The following is a 21,882-nucleotide window of genomic DNA, read 5'->3' as shown; positions in this document are numbered from 1 at the left end:
TCTAAAGATAGGCAAGGAGCAGGGCATCCCAGAGCTTTACTAAAAGCCGTGGCCATACTAAGAAAGGGCACTACTCTGCAGATCCTATCGTAGGCACAGATGGTCTACCCGGCTGGTAGAGGGAAACAGATCACAGCCACTGGCTTGAGTGAGCCGGCCAATCATCCCTATCACAGGGCCTTGGCTCCATATTCGGCTGAGCAGATGGTTAAGTGGTGACCATGTCTGTCTTGGAAAGGACGAGGACTCTGTTCTAGAGGCTAAGATGGGGTGGCAGATCATCCTGAGACCATGCTTAGATTTTTATAAATATGGCAATTGAAAGGCTGGAGAGAAGACTCAGTGGTTAAGAGTCCTGGCTGCTCTTCCAGAATACTTGAGTTCAATTACCAGCACCCACATGGCAGTTCACAATTGTCTGTAACTCCAGTTTCAGAAGATCTGGTACCCTCCCACAAGAATACATGCAGATAAAATACTAATGCACATAAAAATAAGTAAATCTTTAAAAGGGGGAAGGCTGAACCCTAAGGAGCTTAAGAAGCTCACCTGCATCTCACACCAGGTCATTATCTGCCCCATGCGGCCATCAATAGAGGTACCTGTGGGCTGCATCCTGCTAAGCTATGTTCTCCAGGAGCAGTTAGACCCAGGTCAGTAAGTCCCCTAACAACTTCCTCTACATCCTGTGCCTGGCCTTAGGGCAGGGGGGGATTTCAGTTGGCCTTGTCAGCAGGGGGCAGGTCTGTTGTCCCCTAATTGGATTCAAAAGAGACTGTGTGACTCATGGCCCTGGGTCATCAACCCGGAAGAAATTCTGCTTTTAGGGGGAAAAAGTGATTGAAACCTTTCTATGAGAGGCCTGTTTATGAGAACCCTGTCTATAAGACGCCCTGTCTATGAGAGGCCTGTTTATGAGAACCCTGTCTATAAGACGCCCTGTCTATGAGACGCCCTGTCTATGAGAGGCCCTGTCTATGAGAGGCCCTGTCTACAAGAGGCCCTGTCTATAAGAGGCCCTGTCTACGAGAGGCCCTGTCTATGAGAGGCCCTGTCTATGAGAGCCCTGTCTAAGAGAGGCCCTTTGATCCTGTATACAGGTCTAAGGAACTTGGTGAGTGAGCAGCAGGCAGGATTGAGCCCTAGAAGGAAGGAAGAATAATGTTGACAATGTCAAATGGTTGCTGTTGCTGGTTGGGTACAAGGCAGGTGAGGCCTGGCATCCTCAGAAGCAAAGCTGAGAGCTCAGTGGGGTTCAGCTTTCAGAGTGCGGGGATTAACACTAGGTAAAGGCAGCAGGTGCAGATGAGAGACTTGCCTGACCTACTCTGCTGCTTCCTGTGTCTACCTATGGTCAAAGCTAACCAAAGGTAGCCCTGGCACATGAGAAAGCACTGCAGCTAGAACTGGTGCTTCCTCATGAGAGCCATCTTTGAAAACAGGACCATGCGCAGGTCTGTGGGCTGAATACACTCACTGGGATCCAGGTATGAAGACACCTTGTACACAGTATACCTGGCTACCCCAACCCAGTGCCAGTCTGGGGCTCAAATTGTATATAAGAGGCTCTTCTTTGGAGCCTTCTAGCTCTGTACAGGGCTCTGAATCTAGCCCCAGGCCTGCCAGGGGTAGGGCACTAGTGAGACCCTCCTCTTCCCAATGCTCAGGGAGGAGATGGCTGATGGCAGAGCCACCCCTAAACCTCCCATGAGAACAACAAAACCTTAGGTCAGACAATCAGGGCTTCATAGGATTAAAAGTCTCTCACAGCTCGAGGTGGCTCTCTACTGGCTTCTGAGCAGATGCACAGCCTCCTCTGGGGTTTCTCATGCCTCTGGTATGGGCCCCATGGAGCACTGTCCCATTCTATGGAAACAAAAACTACTGACAAGCCTCAGCTATCGGACCTGTTCTAGCAGAGGGGCTCCTGCCTGAGGTCTGTATTTGGTCAGTGAAAGCCACTTAAAGCCAGGGTGCCCAAAATAACAACTTGGGGACGGACCTTGAAGGGAAGGGAATCCTCTGCCCACATCACTGGTTGTAGGATGATACTTAGAATTTTGAGAGAATGAACTAAATAGAAGGCATAAGACCAGGAAGCTGGAGCTAGCTCACTGAGATAAGAGGATTATCATGAGACTGAGGCCATCCAGGGCTACAGAGTATGACTATCTCCAAAACAAAAGAAAACAAAAGTAGTAAGAATGAGATAAGGAAGAACCACAGTACTGGAATTATCCTGTCTTGCCACCTGCTTTGCACATATCACATTTGGGGAGACAAACAGGATGAAGGGATGAGAGCTCTTCACTTTAGAAAGACATGGTCTGAGAGGAGACCCTATGAATAATGTCACCTGGCAGCATACAGTGTGTAGGGTAGGCTGGGAGCACCCATTTGCTTTACCCAAGGCATAGGCCCAATTGCAGTTGACAGTGGTATCAGTAAGAAACAGAAACCTGGTGCCAGCTGCAGGAGGTGCAGACAAAGAGCAAGGAAAGGCCCTGAGATGCAAGTGTCAGTACTTCCAGAAAGCAGGAAGATTAGCCCCAGGTTCAGGCACTGGAGGAGAAGACCCTGCAGGACACCCCCAAATAGGAGACCTATCTTACCTTGTGCTCTTAGAGCTAGCTGAATTCTAAGTCAAGACTGGACCCTACACAGCTGAGGCTTGCTCATACGGTGTACAGGGAGAAGGGCTAATGGGTGAAGGAAGGAGCAAGCACAGGAAGCTTGTCTGCAGGAGGTCGGCTGTCACTGGAGTTGAGGTGGGGTCTGGAAGAGCGCTCTGGGGATCTGAAAGCCTAGCAGCCATCGAGTAGCAGGAGCTGTGCTCACTCAGGGAAACTTCAGCAGTCCTGAGCCAGAGATCTGCCGAGAAAAGGCTTCAGCAGTCACCACGCATCAAACTGCCAGCAGGCAGCAGTGCCTGTGGGACATTCTTGGTGTGCCCTCCTGGGTCTCTCTCTCCTTGCAGGCCAGCCCCACAGGCCAGGACTGAGGGGAGAAGCACATGCTCCTTGATACGCACGCTTGAGGCGGGGCCAATGCTGGCTGGCTCTCCAGCCATGTGGCTATGCATGGAAGTCTGGCTGGTTATTTAGTCCAGTCCTGGGGAAGTAGTGTCCCTGCTGAATGGGCATCTATACTGCAGCCCTGACAAGGTGAGGCTGGGCAGGCAGCAGCTTTCTGCATGGATAGGCTGGCAAAAGTGACGAGCTTGCCAGGCCTAGCCCCAGGGAAGTGACTTTCTCCATCTAATTGTTTCCCTTGGGTGGGCCCATGACCAGTCTGGAACACGCATGCCCACATCTTGCCTCACAGGAACCATTAGCGAGATAAGGATTGAGAGGTACAGCCTTCCTTCCCTAGTTGGGCAAATCCTGAAAGGCCAGGAGACTAAGCCTGTGTGGATATGTGTGGAGCAGAAGTAGCCTTCACCTGTGTGGCAGCCCCATGTCTAGTTCCTGCTGCACACATCTTCAGGCACAGGACAGCTATGAGAGGCTGGCAGGCTCCTCAACAGTCTTCTGGAAAACAGTGGGCAGCCAGCCTCCAAAGCCTTAATAGCTTCCCACCCTGTCTGTCCCATGTTGGGTCCTGCTCAGTCAGTAAACCTGCCCTCCTTTGGCTGTTGTTAGACTAAGGCTCATGACAGAGCAAGCCAGCAGCACTGTGGCTAGAACAGCTATTAACTCAAGTCTGTGAGGAACCCCAGACGCTGGAACAAGCTGTGTGGATACTGAAGAGTGCAGATGTACAGGAAGACAGAATTCACATCCATGGCTTTGGAGCATGGTCCACCCTAATGCCCCACCGTGGAAGGACACCAATGGAAGAATTGAATAAGGTAATCTCAGCTCTGATGAATGTACCTCCACAGACTACAAACAACCAGGGCCACAGAGATGAGTCCCAACCTTTCCACTCACTACAAGCTCAGTTAAGGGCCAAAGAAGTCAGTTCTGACTTAGTCTTGGGGCCAAGGTGGAGAGAACCTCAAAGCATAGATTGAACAGAACATCAGCATTTAGTACCAGGTGGGCAGCTTGGCCTCTACTCAACTTGCCCTGGGTGATGCATGCATGGCACCCTCCATAGAATGCGCCTGCCTAGGGGTCAGAAAGAAATGGGCTGCACCCAGTGGGCCCTCAACACCTAAATCTCTGTTTTTGGATACTATTCTCCATGGAAAACAACTAGGAAAGTGGGTAGCTTAAATGCTTCATTTTTTTTTTTTTAAAACAGGGTCTCAGTATGTATTCCTGGCTGGCCTGGAACCTAACACATAGACCACAAAAATCCACCTGTCTCAGCCGGGCCGTGGTGGCGCACACCTGTAATCCCAGCATTCTGGGAGGCAGAGGCAGGCAGATCTCTGAGTTCGAGGCCAGTCTGGTCTACAGAGTGAGTTCCAGGACAGCTAGGGCTATGCAGAGAAACCCTGTCTCGAAAAAAAAAAAACCAAAAAAAAAAAAAAAAAAAAAAATCCACCTGTCTCAGCCTTGCAAGTACTGTAATTAAAGGTATCTATCATCATGCCTAGTTAGGTTTCTAAGCAACTAACCCAGAATAAAGACCCCAGATTTGTAAGAATGTTAAAATATCTATCACTTAATAGTGAACTTCACAGGCTAGGGAGATAGTTAAGAGCACTGACTGCTCTTCCAGAGGTCCTGAGTTCAATTCCTCCAAGCAACCACATAGCCATCTGTAATGGGATCTGTAATGGTATGTCTGAAGACAGCTATATTGTACTCATATAAATAATATAAATAAATACACCTTAAAAAAAATAGTGAGGTGGCAGTGGTGGTGCATGCCTTTAATCCCAGCACTTGGGAGGCAGAGGCAGGCAGATTTCTGAGTTTGAGGCCAGCCTGGTCTACAGAGTGAGTTCCAAAACAGCCAGGACTACACAGAGAAACCCTGTCTCGAAAAAAAGAAATAGTGAATTTCACTACATCTAACACCCTCAGAGGAGGCTCCACAACAGCCCCCACTCCCTCACTGAGGAAGAGTCACCTGTGGAGGCCAGCCAGAACTGACCCAGATGTCAGAACTTGCATCAGGAGACTGAGCAGCATCGTAACTGAATCCACAGAGGTAAATCACGGACTAGAAAACCTGTAGATGTGAGGTGAGGAGAACCTGGGTGGGGTTGATGGCCAGGAGGAATGGGGAAGAAACCAGTCTCTCCTTGGAGACAGCAAAAGAAAGCAGCTAAAATCCAAAGAAAATCACATCTCAGGAGCCCAGGGCCCCTCATCAGGCCAGCACATACCACACAGCTGAGGGAACAGTGGACGAGAGCTGAGGAAGCCACTGAATGCCTTCCCAAATGTGGTAAGCCGTGAGCGCACAGCCCACGGAGAGCGCGATGAACACTGAGCACAGGTGACATGGAGTGAAGTCATTGAACCGCTGAAACCCAACAGCTAGCACTGAAGCTTGGTGGCAGTCAGGAGATTAGCACAGGATGGAAGGAGAAGCAATACTTTAGAACACAGAGATGCTATTAAAACCAGACTCACACTATTAAAACCAGAGCCAAGACACTGCAGGAGACCCTCAGTGGAAGAAATGATGGGACCAAAAAAGAAGAGGCAGTCCTGGCCAAGTCCACATGACACAGGTGCTGCCCAGAGGAACTATGTAAGCCATGCCAAATCCAGCCAGCCATGTCCAGCCCTCTCCCCAATAGCAGACAACTGCACCGTGGATGCAGACCTTGGCTAAGGCACCAACACTATGGGTGAGGTGCTAACCCTGCACCCTGCATGGGCCTGGGGTGTGTCCAGCAGAACACTGCAGATGCTGGGCAGTGGTGGCCACACGTCTTTAATCCCAGCACTTGGGAGGCAGAAGCATGGGGATTTCTGAGTTTGAGGCCAGCCTGGTCTACAGAGCGAGTTCCAGGACAGCCAGGACTACACAGAGAAACCCTGTCTCGAAAAACCAAAAGAAAAAAAAAAAAAAGAAACAGAAGACTGCAGCTTTCTACCCAACCCACATCTCAGACTCCACAGTCTGCAAAGCCCAAAGGGGCTTCATCTCAGACCCATTTTTTTCCTCCTTTCCCCGGGACTGAAACACACAACTCTGACTGGCCACACCTGGAATGTGACCAGGAGGGCCCTGGGCTCACCTGGCTCCAATGACAGGCTCACGGGCATCCTTGGAGGCTGCATAATCCATGCCATAGAAGTTCAATCCCAGGAGGATCTTGCTTCGCCACTGTGACTTGGGGTCTAGGACCTGGACACAGGCTCGAATCCATGACAATGGAGCATTAGGGCCAGGCCTGCGAGTTCAATGGGAAATGTGAAGGGGCTTAATTAGATCTGGCTCACTATAAAAGGGGCTTAAAAAGAGAGGATGGGGGTTAAGGGAGTGTGGCACGGCGGTGTGGGGGAAGGGGGTGCCCAGGCAGGCCCTTGTCCAGGCACCTCTTCCCCCTGAGGGACCACACACACACAGGCATGGTATAGAATAGTTTATTCAGGGTAGAGGTTGGAAGTTAGTGGTATAGTGGAAGTAGAGAAAGGCAGAGAGAGAGAGGAGAGAAGTGGAGGCCGGCCATGACCACGTGGAGGGAGGGGAGGAGAGCCCAAGGGGCAGAGAGGTAAGAGTGGGATGGAAGAGAGCGAAGAGAGAGGGAGAGGAGGGGCAAGTAGCCCCTTTTATAGTGGGCCAGATCTATGGGGTGGGGCATACCTGGCTATTGCCAGATAGGTGTGGGGTGGAGCTTAGAATACCAACAAATGGAGCCACTCTGAGAGTCCTGTGTCTGACTCCAGCCTTGGGATCCAACACCTCTGCCTCCTTTTTTTTTTTTAAGCTTCCTTCACTTTAGCACCATTTATTGTACTAAAAAGGTCAGTTTTTTCCAGACACCTCTGCCTCCTTGAGAGCCCACACACATGCTTATAACCCCAAACAAGACACATACATGTATAATTAAAAATTACAAGATAAATCTTAGAAAAAAGAGACACTGAACAAATCACAAACATTTTTTAAAAGGGGCAGAACCAGAAACATTATTTAAGTACTGTAGGCAAAGTAGCCTTAGCACCTATTGAGGGGACCCCCAGGTGCCTTGCAAGGGGCAAAGTACTTACTTGTAACTCCCCCATCCCTAGAGAAGTAAGAACAGGTCTAAAACACTGAGGAAGGAAGGGCCAGCAGACACACAGTGGGGACCAATGCCCAAGGAAAACAGAAGTGGCAAACAGACTATGCCCATGTCACTGGTGACAAAGGTCCACCCAGTCAGGAACTTCTCAAAGAGTCAGCTCTTCTGAGAATGGGGCAGGGACACCATTAGCTTCTATCTGGCAGCATCTGGTACACAGAAGTGCCTGTCCATCCATGCTGGGCCACAGAGCCCATTGGCAGGTATCTGCCTGTGCCTTCCTGAAGACCCACTGTACATAAGCCCCTGCCGGCCCATACTCACTGCTGTGAGGTGGAGTAGTCGTATGTCATGAGGCTGAAGCCATCTAGTATGGGGGCCAGTTGTTCAAACTCCTTGTGTGTAAACATGCCCAGCTGGTCCGTCCTGTGACAAGGCAAGCAGACCTACTTTGAGTTACTGTGTATGGACAGCTGGCCTTCCTCAGTAAGAGTCAGAACAAGCATGCTGTTGGGTTCCCAGCCTGTACCCCTTCTCCTCCCCCTAAGACAGGGAGGGGTTCTCAACCTTCCTAATGCTGTGGCCCTTTAATACAGTTCCACATGTTGTGGTGACCTTCAACAATAAAATTATTTAGGTTGTTACTTCATAACTGTAATTTTGCTACTGTTATGAATTGTAAATATCTGTGTTTTCTGATGGTCTTAGGTGACCCCATGAAAAGGTTGGTTGTTTGACACCTCCCCACGGGGTCACAACCCAAAGCTGATCACTGCTGCTCTAAGAGGACCCCAGAATACTTTCCCTCAGGGATGGGGGTAGTGTGCTATTTGGCTGGGGTCATACACACTCTAGGTGCTAGGATGAGGGCTTAAGTCAAACGAAGATGTCCCTCTTTCCTTCCCCCTGGAAGGTTCTGGGAGAAAGAGGGGTGAGAGGTGCACACCTGACCTGGCCCTCAGCCCTGTTCCAGAACCACTCCATAGTGGGAACAGACAGAAGAGGACAGACTCATAGACATGGCTGAACCATTTCCCCGTGTCCCCAGGGCCTGGGCCTCTGAAATAGATTTTCTCAGCCACATAATATAACAGTTCTTCCTATTTCTGCTCCCAATGGGGCCAAAACATTCAATCTAGAAATGTGGCTCTGTGGTGTCCTTAGAGTGAGAAGGGTCCACTAATATAGGCTCATTCATTTGGATAGTTAGTCAATAGTTAGTTCAATTGTTTGGGAAGAATTAGAAGGTATGGTCTTGTTGGAGGAGGTTTGTCACTAGGAGTGGTCTTTGCATTTTCAAAAGTCAATACCAGGTCCAGTCCCTGCTCCCTGCTCTGCCTATGGGTAAGGATATAAAGATCTCAGCTACTATTCCAACTCCATGACTGTCTGCTTCTCTCCATGATGATCATGGCCTAACCTAAAACTATAAGCAAGCTCCCAATTAAAGGCTTTCTTTTGCCAGACAGTGGTGGTGCACGGCTTTAATCCCAGCACTTGGGAGGCAGAGGCAGGCGGATTTTTGAGTTTGAGGCCAGCCTGGTCTACAGAGTGAGTTCCAGGACAGCCAGGGCTATACAAAAAGCTTTCTTTTATGAGTTATCTTGGTCATGTTCTCGTTCTCTCTCTCTCTCTCTCTCTCTCTCTCTCTCTCTCTCTCTCTCTCTCTCTCTGTCTCTCTCAAGATATTTTTATTTTATGTATGAGTATACTGTAGCTGTCTTTAGATACACCAGAAGATGGCACCAGATCCCATTTCAGATGGTTGTGAGCCACCACATGGTTGCTGGGAATTGAACTCAGGTCCTCTGGAAGAGCAGTCAATGCTCTTTAACTGCTGAGGCATCTCTCCTCCAGCCCCCAAGGTCATGCTATCTCTTTACAGCAATAAAATAGTAACTAAGACAGGCTCCCATGGCAAAGGCTTGCCTGTCTCTAGGTGGGATGCTCATCTAAGAATCTACCAACGTTTATAGGTTCCTAGTATGTCAGGCCCTGCTGTTTCTAGATCTGATTGCTCAAGAAGAAAGGCAGGAGCTGCAGCTAGAGGCTGGCAGAGGAGCAGCCTTTCTTAGTCCTACCTTGTGTTATGGATTCAGCAGAGGTGCAGGAGGAAGGCTCAGAAAGGTTCAGAAAGGGGTGGCTGAAGTCTTTGGGCAAGAGACTCCTGGGGCCTAGAAAGTTTCAAGTACAGTAGCTACACCCGGCAAAGCCCCACACAAGGACCTGTGACCCCACTCAAGGCTGGGGAAGAACACTTTTCCCTGAAGACTGACCTCAGTGTTACTCCACGCCCAGACACTCACAGTGAAGAAAAGCAGGCTTCTCCTAATGGCAGGATAAATCTGCATAGATGGTTGTACCTTGCACAGGGAGGGGGCATAGATCCTGTCTGAAGTTCCCAGAAAAAACCTCTTCTGCTAAATCACACCGGTCAGGGTAAGCAACCCCTGACCCCAGGCCAGAAGCTCAGAGGGAACTGTAGACAGGACTAGTCAAAGTAGACGGTATCTGCTGTCTGTGAGGTAACAGCGCTGCCCACTGCCTGGGGTCCTAACACCTCGAATGGTACTCCCTACTAGTTGTGCTTCTTGGACAAGCTGATCTATCAATTAGACTTATCCAGAGGAACGAGCAGGCAGGCCAGAGGGCATTCTGTGAGTTCATGGTAGGTTACAAAGATCTGATCACATGATTCTGCCCAGACACAGCTGGCCCCAGTACAGTTGTTTGCTATTATCTGACCTTCGGGTTCACAGACCCCTGCAGTCACCTTTAGCTCTTCCAGGCAGGCTCCATAGCACTTGCCCTCAGTGTGTTACTGGAACATGGAGCCGGGCAGGCATGGATGGGGAGATAATGAGAGCTGAGGGCAGAGGCTGGAGCACCTGAAGACCGGGGGTGGGGATGGGATGGGGGGGTAGGTCAGAGGTTCTGACACCATAGGAGAGGAAGCAAGGTGAGAGAGAGACAGAATATGGGGACAAGTATGGGTGGGAATTTGGGGAAGACCATGGGACCCTGTGGGGACTACTTTCCTGAAGCATGCACTATTCCTAGAGGTTCCCACATGCAGCTCTCTCTGATGTAACACAACCCCACAGGCTGGGCCTTTAAGAACAGCCCACATGTCAGATGGCCTTATTTTTAAGTGGTCAGGATAAGACAAGATGAAGACAAACAGGAACGCAGCCAACACTTTCCTGAAATGGGACAACCTTCTAGAGTGGTAGCCACCAACAGGAAAGACGGGACACCACTGGGCCTCTTACTACCCTCCCTACTCCCATCTTCCCGGCTATGTCCTTGGGGGTTTCTCTGGAAATGTTATTTGCCCTTCTGTCTTTGAGGAAGAAAGCTATGCAGAAGCTGTTGCTAGAGTCATCCCTCCCCAGCCTGCCCTGCTCCTGCCCCAAACCCCTGGGGAGCCTGGCCACTGAGCTGTTTCTCTTTGTTCCACAGCACCAGGACAAAATGAGTCCATGCTTGAGAGACATAAAAACAACTTGCCAATAGGCCACACATGGCATGACTTCCAATAAACAGAAATGACTGCTCATGCTGAAAACCTCATGTTCTGAATTAATTTCTGAGGGAGGAAAACAATCTAACAAAACACATCACTCAGTGCCTGGGTCTTGGACAGGCCCCATGCAGCTGGGACCTTTCCTTGGCAAAGAAGGAAAGTATCCAGCCCCAGCAGTGAGACACTTTCAAGTGCCCACTAAGGGCTAAAATGGGCAATCCATATAGTCCAGGCTACCCCTTCTTTCCAATGATGAGAACCTCTTTTCCAGAACTGTAATGTCACTGGGCTGAGGCCCTCCAGCCCTGTGGCCCTTTATACAGACACCCTGTAGCTAGGGAAAATGCCCAGATGGTGCCAGGGCACACTGTGCAGCTGTAGCCTACAGAAAATACTTATGAATACTGTGAGAGTTATGGGCCCCCTAGCCTCACCCCATTGTCACCTGCAACCTAGCCTCACTCCATTGTCACCTACAACCTCAGGGAGGTCAGTGAGGCTGTGAACTCTCAACCAGGCCCGAGGGCCATCTTATCTCAGCAATGCAGCACCCTTTCCTACCCTTAGAGTCCAACACACAAACTTTAGCTCCCTATCCCTCAGCCCGAAGGGTGTGTGCCTCCCTCCTCCAGTCCACAATTAACACTGTCTATAGTGGACAGCACCATAGTATTGGAATTACAGCCAGACAGAAGGTACCCAGACTTAAAGACAACCCTCCCTGGGGCTGTCCCATGGCTTTCCTCTCAAGCTTTATGCCATTGCCCCTGTGACTCTCGCCTCCTCTGACTCCTCTCTTCCATGCCCCTGGGTGATGAGCCAGGTCTCTACTTCTTCCAGGACAGCAGAATGGGTTGCCGGTTTACCCTACAGGTAACAGTCCCTGCTGCCCATCTTGCCAGATCTTGTTGTTCCTGTGATCTCTGTCATCAACCCAAGAGGTCTCTAAGAGCTGAAGAGGCCAAGGAAATGGGAAAGGCAGGCTAGAGAGTGACCTGACTTTTAACTTGCCACGCCCCTCACTGCCATTCTGGATAGTATGTTACTGGCCTTTGAGAAACCCAAGAAAGAGGCTGGCTAGAAAAACCTGCTATCTCCTATGTCCCTAAGATGGTATGTTGCTAGCCCCAGTAGGTCTGGGGATCTAATTAAACTACATCTTCAAGGCTGCCACTCTGCCCTGCTTTTTAAATTGCTGAGTGCATGCAAGTAACCTTGGAAGAAGTGCTCAAGGTCAGCATGGCTGAATAGCTGCCCAGTTCTAGGGAAGACCTCAGGGGTCTGCAGCGCTGGGCAGTCCTTTCCGTAGCAGCTCTCACGTAACCTGCCTTTGGTGACAAAGGACGGAAGTGAATTTTCATTTGATGACTAGAAGCCACCCCCACTCCCCACCCCCACACACCAGAGCTGTCATCCTAGAGCAGCCTTGATGAGGGAAATGACAACATGGCTGTGTCTTGCTGAAGATGCTCTCTTGCAGAGGTGGCTCTCTACTAAGGGTTAGGGGAGGACCAACGAGGACAGGAAGCACCCCATGCCCTGGAGTAGTGCCAGCAGAGCCCCACTACACTCAAGGCAGAAGGGTCCTTCCCAGTGCCACAGGGCCCCACCCAGCTAAGGGCCCTGCTCCCCTCAGACTCTTGCCACTCTTGGTCCTTCTTCCAGCCACTGCAGATGCATCCCCACCCCCACTCTGGGTACCCTCCAGAATCCCCCTCCTCATGGCCACATAAGGTGAACTATGTGCCTCAGTCACTGTCAAGTGAGTGATGGAGCTGGCCTTGGCTTCTAAGACCCACTTTGGGCAAAGGACTGGGAGTTTGGGTGGAGATGCTTGGACAGAGAGATTGTCCGCAAAACATGGCACCCCAACCCTGTCCAGAATCCGAGAGCAGCTTCCACAGACTCAAAACCTGCCACAGGCTTCTGAACTGTCCACTCCAAGTTTCTGCCTAGCTATGGCACCCCAGCCGACATTATATATCAAGAGATCCAGAAATGAGCACCTGGCAGGGGCAGCTGAAACCACAATTCTGGAGACCCTTCTAGAAGGCTGTGACTCCCTTGCTGTCTCTTCTACCTAGACCTGCAAGACTGTTCAGCTGAGGAAGAAAATGTACAGGACAGAGCCTCACTACACATGCAGGCCCCACACATTAAAATGTAACCTAGTCTACGTGGTGAATTCCAGATCAGTCAGGGATACAATGAGACATTGTCAAAAAACAAAAACAAAAAAATCACCACTACTACCACCACCAACACAAACTGACTTGAGCTAATTCAGCACCTATAAGGTTCTTGAGCAGCTGTCACAGATACTCGCTGCGGGAGACTACCCGTGTCACCTAGCACTCTGGAGCTCTCCTGAGCAGAGTGGCAGACAGATCTCATGTTTTCTACTTTCCAGGTTCCTACCCAGAGGCACCAGACCTTACTGCAGTCCGGGGCAGGACTCCTGGGCTAGGCCTGAAATCAATGTGGAGAGCCAGCTGCTGGGCTCAACAGTCCCTACTGATGGGCTGAAAGCTGAGGAAGTTTATTGAGAAAGCTCAGACAGCAGGCAGACACCCACACCATACGCAGGAGCCTTGGCACACTCAAGGTTGGGATGGGAAAACTACCTTGAGCTGGTGGGTCTTAAGCTTTGAACTGCCTCAATACTAGCACCTGTAGTGACAGGTGACGACTCTAAGTGACACAGAGTAGGTCTTCAGCAACTAATGTCACTGTCAGCTGCCTAATCACCTTGCAGGTGCTACATTAACTTGCGGTGTCTGTTTGTTTTTTGAGACAACATTTCAGTGTAACTCTGGTTGGCCTGGAACTCATTATGTGGACCAGGCTGGCTCCACACTCACAGAGATCCACTTGCCTCAGCCCCGTAAGTGCTGGATTAAAGATATATACACCACACTTGGCTTTTCATCTTTATATGAGACAATGGTCTCATCATGTAGCCCCGACTGGACCAGAAGTTGCTATGTAGATCAAGCTAGCCTTGAATTCATAGAAAAATAATTTCTTTTGTAAGCATCCATCAACTTGCTAATGATACCCTAAGTCCTGGAGATATATCCAACTGTATCCAGCTACTATCATTTCAAATAGCTGAAGGCTAAGAAATGACTAAAGAGAAGGGTACTTTCTTCTAGTGTGTAGGCCAGGGAGCTTAGCATCCCTGAGGGTTTAAAGGCCAAATATATAGCACTGCCCTTGGAAGCTTAAATACCAGGATGATTCCTAGGACTACTACCTGCCTTCCATACCTGCTCCTGTCTGCTGTGCTCTGGTCTATCCTCGGGTGACCCTGAGTCTCCTATTTCACAGTATTGTTATTTCTAAGTCAAACACTGGTGATTTCTAAGAGAGGCTCTAGGCAGGGCAGACATGGAAATCCAGATGCCTTGGCTCCAGTTGTACCTAGTCAATACACCTTGTCCCAAAAGTTCCAAAACAGCTGCCGCACACGGCTGGGAAGCCGGAGTCTGGAACAAAGGCCAGGTCCCTTTAGAGGCTCCAGTTGGCAGCAGCTTTTCTAGCTATAGTGTAATATTAAGGCATATTAAGTATTGATAGCCTAAGAACTGAACTAGGTGCCTCAGAGCCCCAGAGACATTAGATAATGAGTGTAAACTTGTGGAGTCTCATGTTGATCAATCCTTCAGTAGATGTTCATATTGAGGGACAAGACAGGTTAGAACTGTAGGTCAGCTCCCCCTCCCCTACAATCTGTTTTTGTTTGTTTTTGGTATTTTTAGTGAAGAGCTCATGTTGATGAGAGAGGGATGGGCCCTTGGCTAACTGTTTTCTACCCTTAGAGTGCACTTACCCTGGGGTGACAGCAGGCGGGATAACCAGAATGACCAGCAGCCTGGCCTGGTGCAGCGCCTCAGCCAAGTGAGTAAGCATGTGAATGAGGCCTCTGGAAGAAGCAAGAAGCAAGGTTAGCCCAGAGCACTGTGGGCTCCCTGGAACTCACTGCATCAAGAACATACCAGATGGAGCCCCAGCCTAGGCCCTGCTGCAGAACTGCAAGCCCTTCATAGGGCTTTCTGTATGAACCCATAAGGGAGCTGAGGGAAAGGAGACTCTGTACCCTAGTTGAGCCTGCCTTTTCTCATACTTGGGGAACCCCAGAAAAGTGGTGTTTTCAGGGCACTGAAGGGCCAAACACTGACCCAGAGAATCCTAGTCACCTTCAAGCTGTGGAATACCATAAACACTCTGAGCAACACACCAGGTAGGGAAGGAGGATGGGGCAGAATACTTGGAGTGGATACTAAGAGCAGGGGGCAATAGAGCGGGAAACCAGACAAGGTGAAGGCAGCTGGGGTTACACCTCCAAGGACAAATGTCAGCTTCTCTTCCCACATGGCCTGGGAGCCCTCTCCTTATCCCTGCAGTGGACTGCCCCAACATGTTCTACCCCAGCTGCTTCCCTGAAGGTGGCCATCTTAAAGGAGTTGGCCCAAGGCAACTGCTGTGAGGTCAGGTTTGTTATGATGTGCTCACTCAAGGAGGTTCTACTACTGCTTTGTTTGTAAACGAAGTCTTCCCTCCCTCTGTACAGCTAGATCTTCAGGAACAGCTCCATCTGCAGACGGGTTTTTTTTTTTAAAAAAAAAAAAAGATTTATTTATTTATTATATGTAAGTACACTGTAGCTGTCTTCAGACACTCAAGAAGAGTACATCAGATCTCATTATGGATGGTTTTGAGCCACATTTGAACTCAGGACCTTCAGAAGAGCAGTCAGTGCTCTTAACTGCTGAGCCATCTCTCCAAGCCCCTGCAGACAGATTTTTAAGTCCTACATTTGCACAGCCAAAGCTGAGTACCCTACAAGAACTGAACTAGGTGCCTCAGAGACATTAGATAATGAGTCTAAACTTGTGGAGTCCCATGTTGATGAATTCCTCAGTAGATGTCTATGTTGAGAGACAAGACAGGTCAGAACTGTAGGCCACAAGACTTGCCCCTAGTACATCTCTACAGATAGTCTAAAGTCCTCTCAGCGGCCGACTATGGACAGTAATGACTTCACTCTCTCTGATGTGACCCAAATTGAGCTATAACTTTTCAACCTGAGTATCAGTGATTCCAGTGTGACAACTCTAGCGATGAGGGGCTAAAGGGTAATAAGTCCCAGCTGTCTGTCCTTCTTTGGTCTGGTATACACTCTGTAGGTTGCAGGGGGCAATATATCTCTTCTGCAGGTGGAGCAGGAGAATGCTGCCCATGCATTGAAGTAATGTGGAAAGCCAACCCCACCAATGGCAGTACCTTCTGCCTGGCTGCAGGACAGCAGCAGGATGATCTTTTCCCAGGGCATATGAGATCCAAGGACTAAGAGGGGCCCGAGATCATTCCAGGGGCTTTCAGAAGACAAGCACGAGTCTACCTCATCCCTTTCAAGGGCCCACACTACAGTTACTCTAGATAAAGGGACCCTATAAGAGTACCCAGACAGAGTTCTAGTGGGACTGGCAGTAGACTTAGCCCATAAAAGACTTAGCCAGCAAAAAGATTCTGCAGGCAGCATGTCTGAGCCTGTGCCACATGGCCAATGCATGTGATCAGAAGCCACTGAGCTAAGCATTCGGACTGGTACACTGGTATGAGGCAGCAATGGGGGCAGAGAATACAGGCACTTGGTTAGCAGTCTCTCTTCCACTGAGGGACCAGCATCTTCCAGGGACAAGGTTACACAGAGCTAACAAACCCAAAAATCTGTTTCCAGAGGCTATCACTTCCCCTGCCACTGCTGCCATCTACATTTTGGAGAGGTTACTACAAGACCTGTGGTGTTTGCTGGGATGAGTCCTGTAAATGGAATTTATCCTAAATAGGGCTTAGCTTAAGCCAGACTGCTGCCCATAGCACCACATACTTTAGGGGCTCAAACTTACTTCATGGGGATCAGAGGGTTGGCACCTTCCCTGAAGAAGAGCCTTTGATGGGGAGCCTCAGCAGACCAGGATACTAGGCAGGACCTGCTCTCATAGGAACCTAAGCTAGGTGGCCCTAAAGGCTGCCTGCATAGCCTCTCCTGCCATGACTAGCAGCTTTTGCCTAAGGACAGATAATTGTGATATATGGCAATCTGAAGAAAAGTCCTCAGAGATGAGTTGAAATCAGTCCCTCGACACATCCACTATGCTCTGGGAAAGCTGGACAACAGGCTGTCTCCTGAGACCAAGGCCCTATCATCACCTTGGACTAAGGGCAAACACATATGTGCCAAACATGTGACTTAGCTCTTAAATCCAAGATAGATACTTACAACAATGAGAGGCAGGAAGTGGCAAACCAGAGCAGTACTCTCTTTAAATATTTCTATTGTTTCCTACGACAACCAGGCTCCTCCTGGAGCAGTGTCCAAAGGAATCATAAACTAGATCGATTTGGGGGCTCAGGAGCCTGGCCACTATCTATGCCTCAGCCCCATTCCTGCTCTGCAAAGAGCTCTGCACTGTCCCCTGAGCACAAAGGTTCATGGAGGCTGCTTCTCCCTCCACATCTCCTCCTGCAGACTCTGAGACTCCCAGCCCTGGACCTCCCATCTGATATTAATGATCCATTGGGAGCCTAGACACAATGCAGCTGTGTCTCGCTGCCTACTTAATGTGCTGAAACACAAATAAATTATAGCAAATCTCTGATTAATAGATCTGTAGTCTCCAGAATTAAAAGAAAGGATGGCTGGCAGCGGAGTCAGCTTTGGTGGGGCCCTCTGCCCAGCAAGGACACAAAGCTGGGTCTGGAGATGTAACATGGCTAAGAGCCTGGAGCACCTAACTCTCAGGCCACAGCTGTGGTCCCTTCAGGGGTATTACAGGCAGAAGATTCCCTACTAACTCAGGAACACACTTCTCCCCGTGGGGTGGCCTCTAATTGGGGACTTTCAAGGGCAAGGCCCAGGCACACCTGGCACTAGGTACTGGGCTCTCAGAATGATCATCCTTTCACCAAATGACTTCCTCATTCCCACCCCTACAGTGGGTGCTTCATCTCACCAGAACCGCCTTTGAAGGCTGCAAGAGATTCATGTGGGGATGCTGCCTCCAAGTGGACAGACTTGAGACCTACAGTCTCTGCAAATAGCAAAGCCTCAGAGAGTAACACGGGAAGGAGGACCTCTGAGATAGCAAAGGACAGGAGAATGGCTCAGCCAATTCTGAGCTGCAGCTTAAAAAGCACAAACAGAACTTTCTTTTGCAAGAAAAGAAGATGGAGCTGATTCCAGAGCCTCTACTGCTCAAACATCTGCTATGAACTGTGTAAACTTCTACTGAGGGTGAATCCAGACAGCACCAGTCCTGTGCAGGGCCAAATGTTCTTGTATCATCTTCTAAAGGGTAGAACTCCTCATTTGGCAGACTAACTAAGGTAGCTGTTTCAGGAGCCAAGTAACCTGAGCTAAGGATCAAGGAGGGGCCGTTCCTCAGTACAGTAGCCAGCCTCAGGTTGTGTTGGAGCTGCTGGCACTTTGCACAATTCTCTCCTTCCTGGTCTCACTGACAAAGGGTAATAGGATCCTGTGAGTTTAAGATGCGTTGGTGGCTGGCTGGTACAGTGGCAGCAAGGAGACATAAAGGCCTTCTGAGGCCTCCTCCTAGTAGACTGCTCCTCTGTACTTGGACATTCCTTCCCCAGTAAACATTGTGACCATCACACCCCAGGTGTTGGCCGCACGCAATCAGCCTCTTTTAAATGTCCCAGGAAGTCTCCTTTGTGCTCAGTGAGGAAATCTCTACTTGGGTTCAAGTTGAACATCTACAGCACAGACCCGGCCACCCTTCTCTCATTCAGTCCTCTTGGGTGAGGATCCCCCATCTCTTTTAGCCATCCTAGAGGGGCCTCCAGACTAGCACTGTGATGTGGTCAGGACAAGCTGCCTGCCCTATGGCTATTCGTGGCTTCTCTGGGTAGGCCTCCACTTTTTATAGGGTCCCATCCCCAACCCAGAGCCCAGAGGCTGGGGAAGGAAGGCCTTTCCAGGCAGAGTCTCTTTCCCTTGGTTCTTCCTCTGGCTTCTCCAAACATAGGGGCCAGAAAGAGAACTAAGCAGCTGCCCACATCCCCACTCACACATGTTTCTGGCTCAGCAACTGGCTCCAGACCTCCACCACAAAACCGTCAAAATGCTGGTTCTGAAAGAAATGGGCAGGTGAGGAGAAATGGGAATCTAGGAGGATTGGGTAAGACAGAAGAGATGCCACTGGCTCGGCCCACATGGCAAAGTAGCCCAGTGACTTATGAGGCAAGACCCAAGTGTGCACTACTCACTCACTAGTTCCTCTGAAGCAGGAAGCATGGGGAGGGACTGGCACAGCAGCCAGAAGGGCAGAGATGCTCAGCTGCCCACTTCTCCACCCCTGCAGTAGCCCAGGCCAGCAGGGATGGTCTCACCTCAGCAAATTATGGAGTTTCAGCCAAAGGAAGTTTTCTGGCCCCAGAGATAAAAACTTTCCCACCTCTGGAACTCCCAAAGCTACCAGCATGAGGTAGTATAGCCTGAGTGGGGTTTATGCTATCCCCCTGGAAGACATGGGTTGCATAAGATACCCAAGAAAAGTCAAGCAAGAGGAGCCAGGTCATACTACCTAGAATGTCAGCACTTGGGAGGTAGAGGCTGGTGGGTCAGAAGTTCAAGTCTAGCCTCAGCTACATAGAGGCTAGACTTCAAATTCAAAAGTCAGTCTGGACTTTATCAGATTCTATCCCAAAAAAATTAAATAAAAAAGGCCACCGAGATAGCTTAGGATGTAAAGGAGCCTTCTGCCAAGCCTGAAAACCTGAGTTTGATTCCTGGAATTCACATGGTAGGAAAGCAAGCTGTCCTCCGCTCTCTACACATGTGTTGCGTCATTTCCCCTCTATACACATGCACACAAAAATAATATGTTAAAGAAAAAAGAAAGCCAGGTGGTGGTAGCGCATGCCTGTAATCCTAGCACTCTGGGAGGCAGGGGCAGGCAAATTTCTGAGTTCAAGGCCAGCCTGGTCTACAAAGTGAGTTCCAGGACAGCCAGGATTACACAGAGAAACCCTGTCTCGAAAAAACAAAAAACAAACAAACAAAAAAAAAAAAAGAAAAAAGAAGAGAAGAGAAGCCAGGCAGTAGTGGTGCACACCTTTAGTCCCAGCACTCTGGGGGCAAAGGCAGGTGGATCTCTATGAGTTTGAAGCCACCCTGGTCTACAGAGCGAGTTCTAGGACAGCCAAGGCTACACAGAGAAACCTGTCTTGAAATACAAAGAAATGAAGGCTGCAGGTGGGGCTCTTTGGCAGCCTCCGCCAGAGACAGAAGCAAAGGAAGACAAGGGGGAAGCTGGAGCAGTCTGTACAGCCTGTTTGGGAGCAGGGGCTCCAAGTTTTGTCTGAGCCCTGAGGTCCTGGGGAGCACACAGGTCTCACCTTTGCCACCTGTACCACAGTCTTGCTGAGCTCTTCTATCTCATCCTCACTGTCTAAGACGTTTCGGAAATCATCGTAAGTCCAGTCTTCAAACAGAAGCCGAGGCACTGGTGGCAGGAGAGAACACACAGAAAGATCATGGCCAAGAAACATTGAATTGCCCTCTGATGCTTGTTGTCTGCAAAAGTGTTCCCTTGGCTGCTAGAACAGTCAGACCAGTGATAAGCAGGGAGGCCACCGAGGCAATCGTGGATCTATCCGGTGAAGACATCCTATACCTACGCAGCCTGGCAGGAGGAAGGAAGGAATACGGAGACGCTAACTTATCAAATACCCCTAGGGCCCAGCTTTTGGGAAACTGGCTGGGCTAGACCCCCAGCTCATCTGGATCTTTGCTGCTACAACCCTGTCTATCTCAATCTGACCTGATGGCTTCTAATCCTGTACCACAGGGGTGGAATGATAGGTCCTACGCTGTCATTGCTTCTGAGGCTCCAGTTGCTCTTAGCTTCCCCTAAGCCTGAGCTCCATAGGCTTCCTCTGTTACCCTCAGCTTCCTGCTGTTCTTTGGGAAAATTTTCCTCCTCAGAGGCACAGGCAGGGTGCGGACAACACCACCCTCAGGCCCAGGCTAGGGTCTGGCACCAGGTGCTTGCTAAACAGGAAGAAAGAAGGAAAGGGGAGCAGTATCCAGGAAAACCACCAGCCAAGGAGGGAGGTGTTGGTGGCCAAGCTCAGCTGGCCGCGCAGAGCATTCAGGGGAGAGATATATCCTCAAGTAACACAGCCTAGATCGGAAGGAACATGGAAGGACCTTAGGTAGCTGTCTGCCCACAGGGAAGTTGTGCTATTTACAAGGTATGACTGAGCCTGCTCTCTGACCATGCCGGGCCTGAGGGACTCACCTACGCGCACGCCTTTGGCATGCTTCTTTACAGCTCGAATCCACCCTGTCAGATATGAAAGGGACAGTCAGTAGAGGATATATGTCTAGTCCAAAGATTCAGACCATTCCTCACTCCCCTCCTGGCTCAGGGCGACCTTGCAGTCGCTCCTATCCTCCCTCCACTCCATTCCACTCTCTTTTCCTGCCCTGGTCCCTTCTCCCATCAGCTTTCCCAGGTCTTCACAGCATCAGGAAAAACCACTCCTGGTCTCAGATCTCTAACCCAGCCAACCCTGTTAATTCTGTCAGAGGCCAAATGTGGTTCAGCTGTGTAGGTTGGTTATCTAGACCCTTCCAACAGTGTGTGTCATCAGTGAAGTGTCCTGATCCAGCCTGTCTTCTTCTTTGGACACCAAATGCAGAGCACTAGGGAAGAGAGAAAAGGGGGAGCCAACTATTCACTGCTCAGCTGCACAAGTCACTCAGAGCCTGCCTTCCTTACACTCACAGGCAGCCCTGAAGAGAAGGAATGTTGGACAGCTCCTGGCACTGGAAACAGAAAAGAAAGAAGGCACAAATTCCCAGTGCCCTTCAATCTGTCATCTCCAGGACAGTATCTCACCCTTTGTAGCTTGACCAGCCTTGCAGACCTCACAGTGGTGACTGCCCCAGGGACTATCTTTACCTGGCAGGCCATTCCTCACACTCTGCACACCTGGCTCCAGCCGTGTGGTCTATCAAATTCACACTTAGTTACATACCTAATCTCACATCTCACTCCTACAATCATATCCAGAGTCACACATAGACAGGCCTTGAACTTCTAATTCTACTGCTTCAGCCTCCTGAGTAGCAGAGATTACAGGCCTATTAACAGAGTCACAATTGATATATTTATATACACTCACA

The 21,882-nt window shown here is 49.8% G+C and overlaps 1 protein-coding gene across 2 annotated transcripts in view; it reads right to left on the bottom strand.

Moving 5' to 3' along the window:
- Nucleotides 1-21,882, bottom strand: part of Chid1 (chitinase domain containing 1) — a 40,800-nt gene that overhangs the window by 7,270 nt on the left and 11,648 nt on the right. For both annotated transcript variants that reach the window (XM_052195239.1, XM_052195229.1), the window contains exons 5-10: nt 20,993-21,037; nt 20,088-20,194; nt 18,759-18,820; nt 14,497-14,589; nt 7,463-7,564; nt 6,149-6,304 (exon numbers count right to left, since the gene is read on the bottom strand). In XM_052195239.1, the coding sequence (XP_052051199.1) occupies nt 6,149-6,304; nt 7,463-7,564; nt 14,497-14,589; nt 18,759-18,820; nt 20,088-20,194; nt 20,993-21,037 (565 nt within the window). The remainder of the gene's footprint in view (nt 1-6,148; nt 6,305-7,462; nt 7,565-14,496; nt 14,590-18,758; nt 18,821-20,087; nt 20,195-20,992; nt 21,038-21,882) is intronic.

Source organism: Apodemus sylvaticus, chromosome 1 (assembly GCF_947179515.1).
Source record: "Apodemus sylvaticus chromosome 1, mApoSyl1.1, whole genome shotgun sequence".
NCBI classification, from domain to species: Eukaryota; Metazoa; Chordata; class Mammalia; order Rodentia; family Muridae; genus Apodemus; species Apodemus sylvaticus.
The sequence above is the reverse complement of the archived record's forward strand: the minus strand, read 5'-3'. Positions and strand labels throughout refer to the sequence as shown.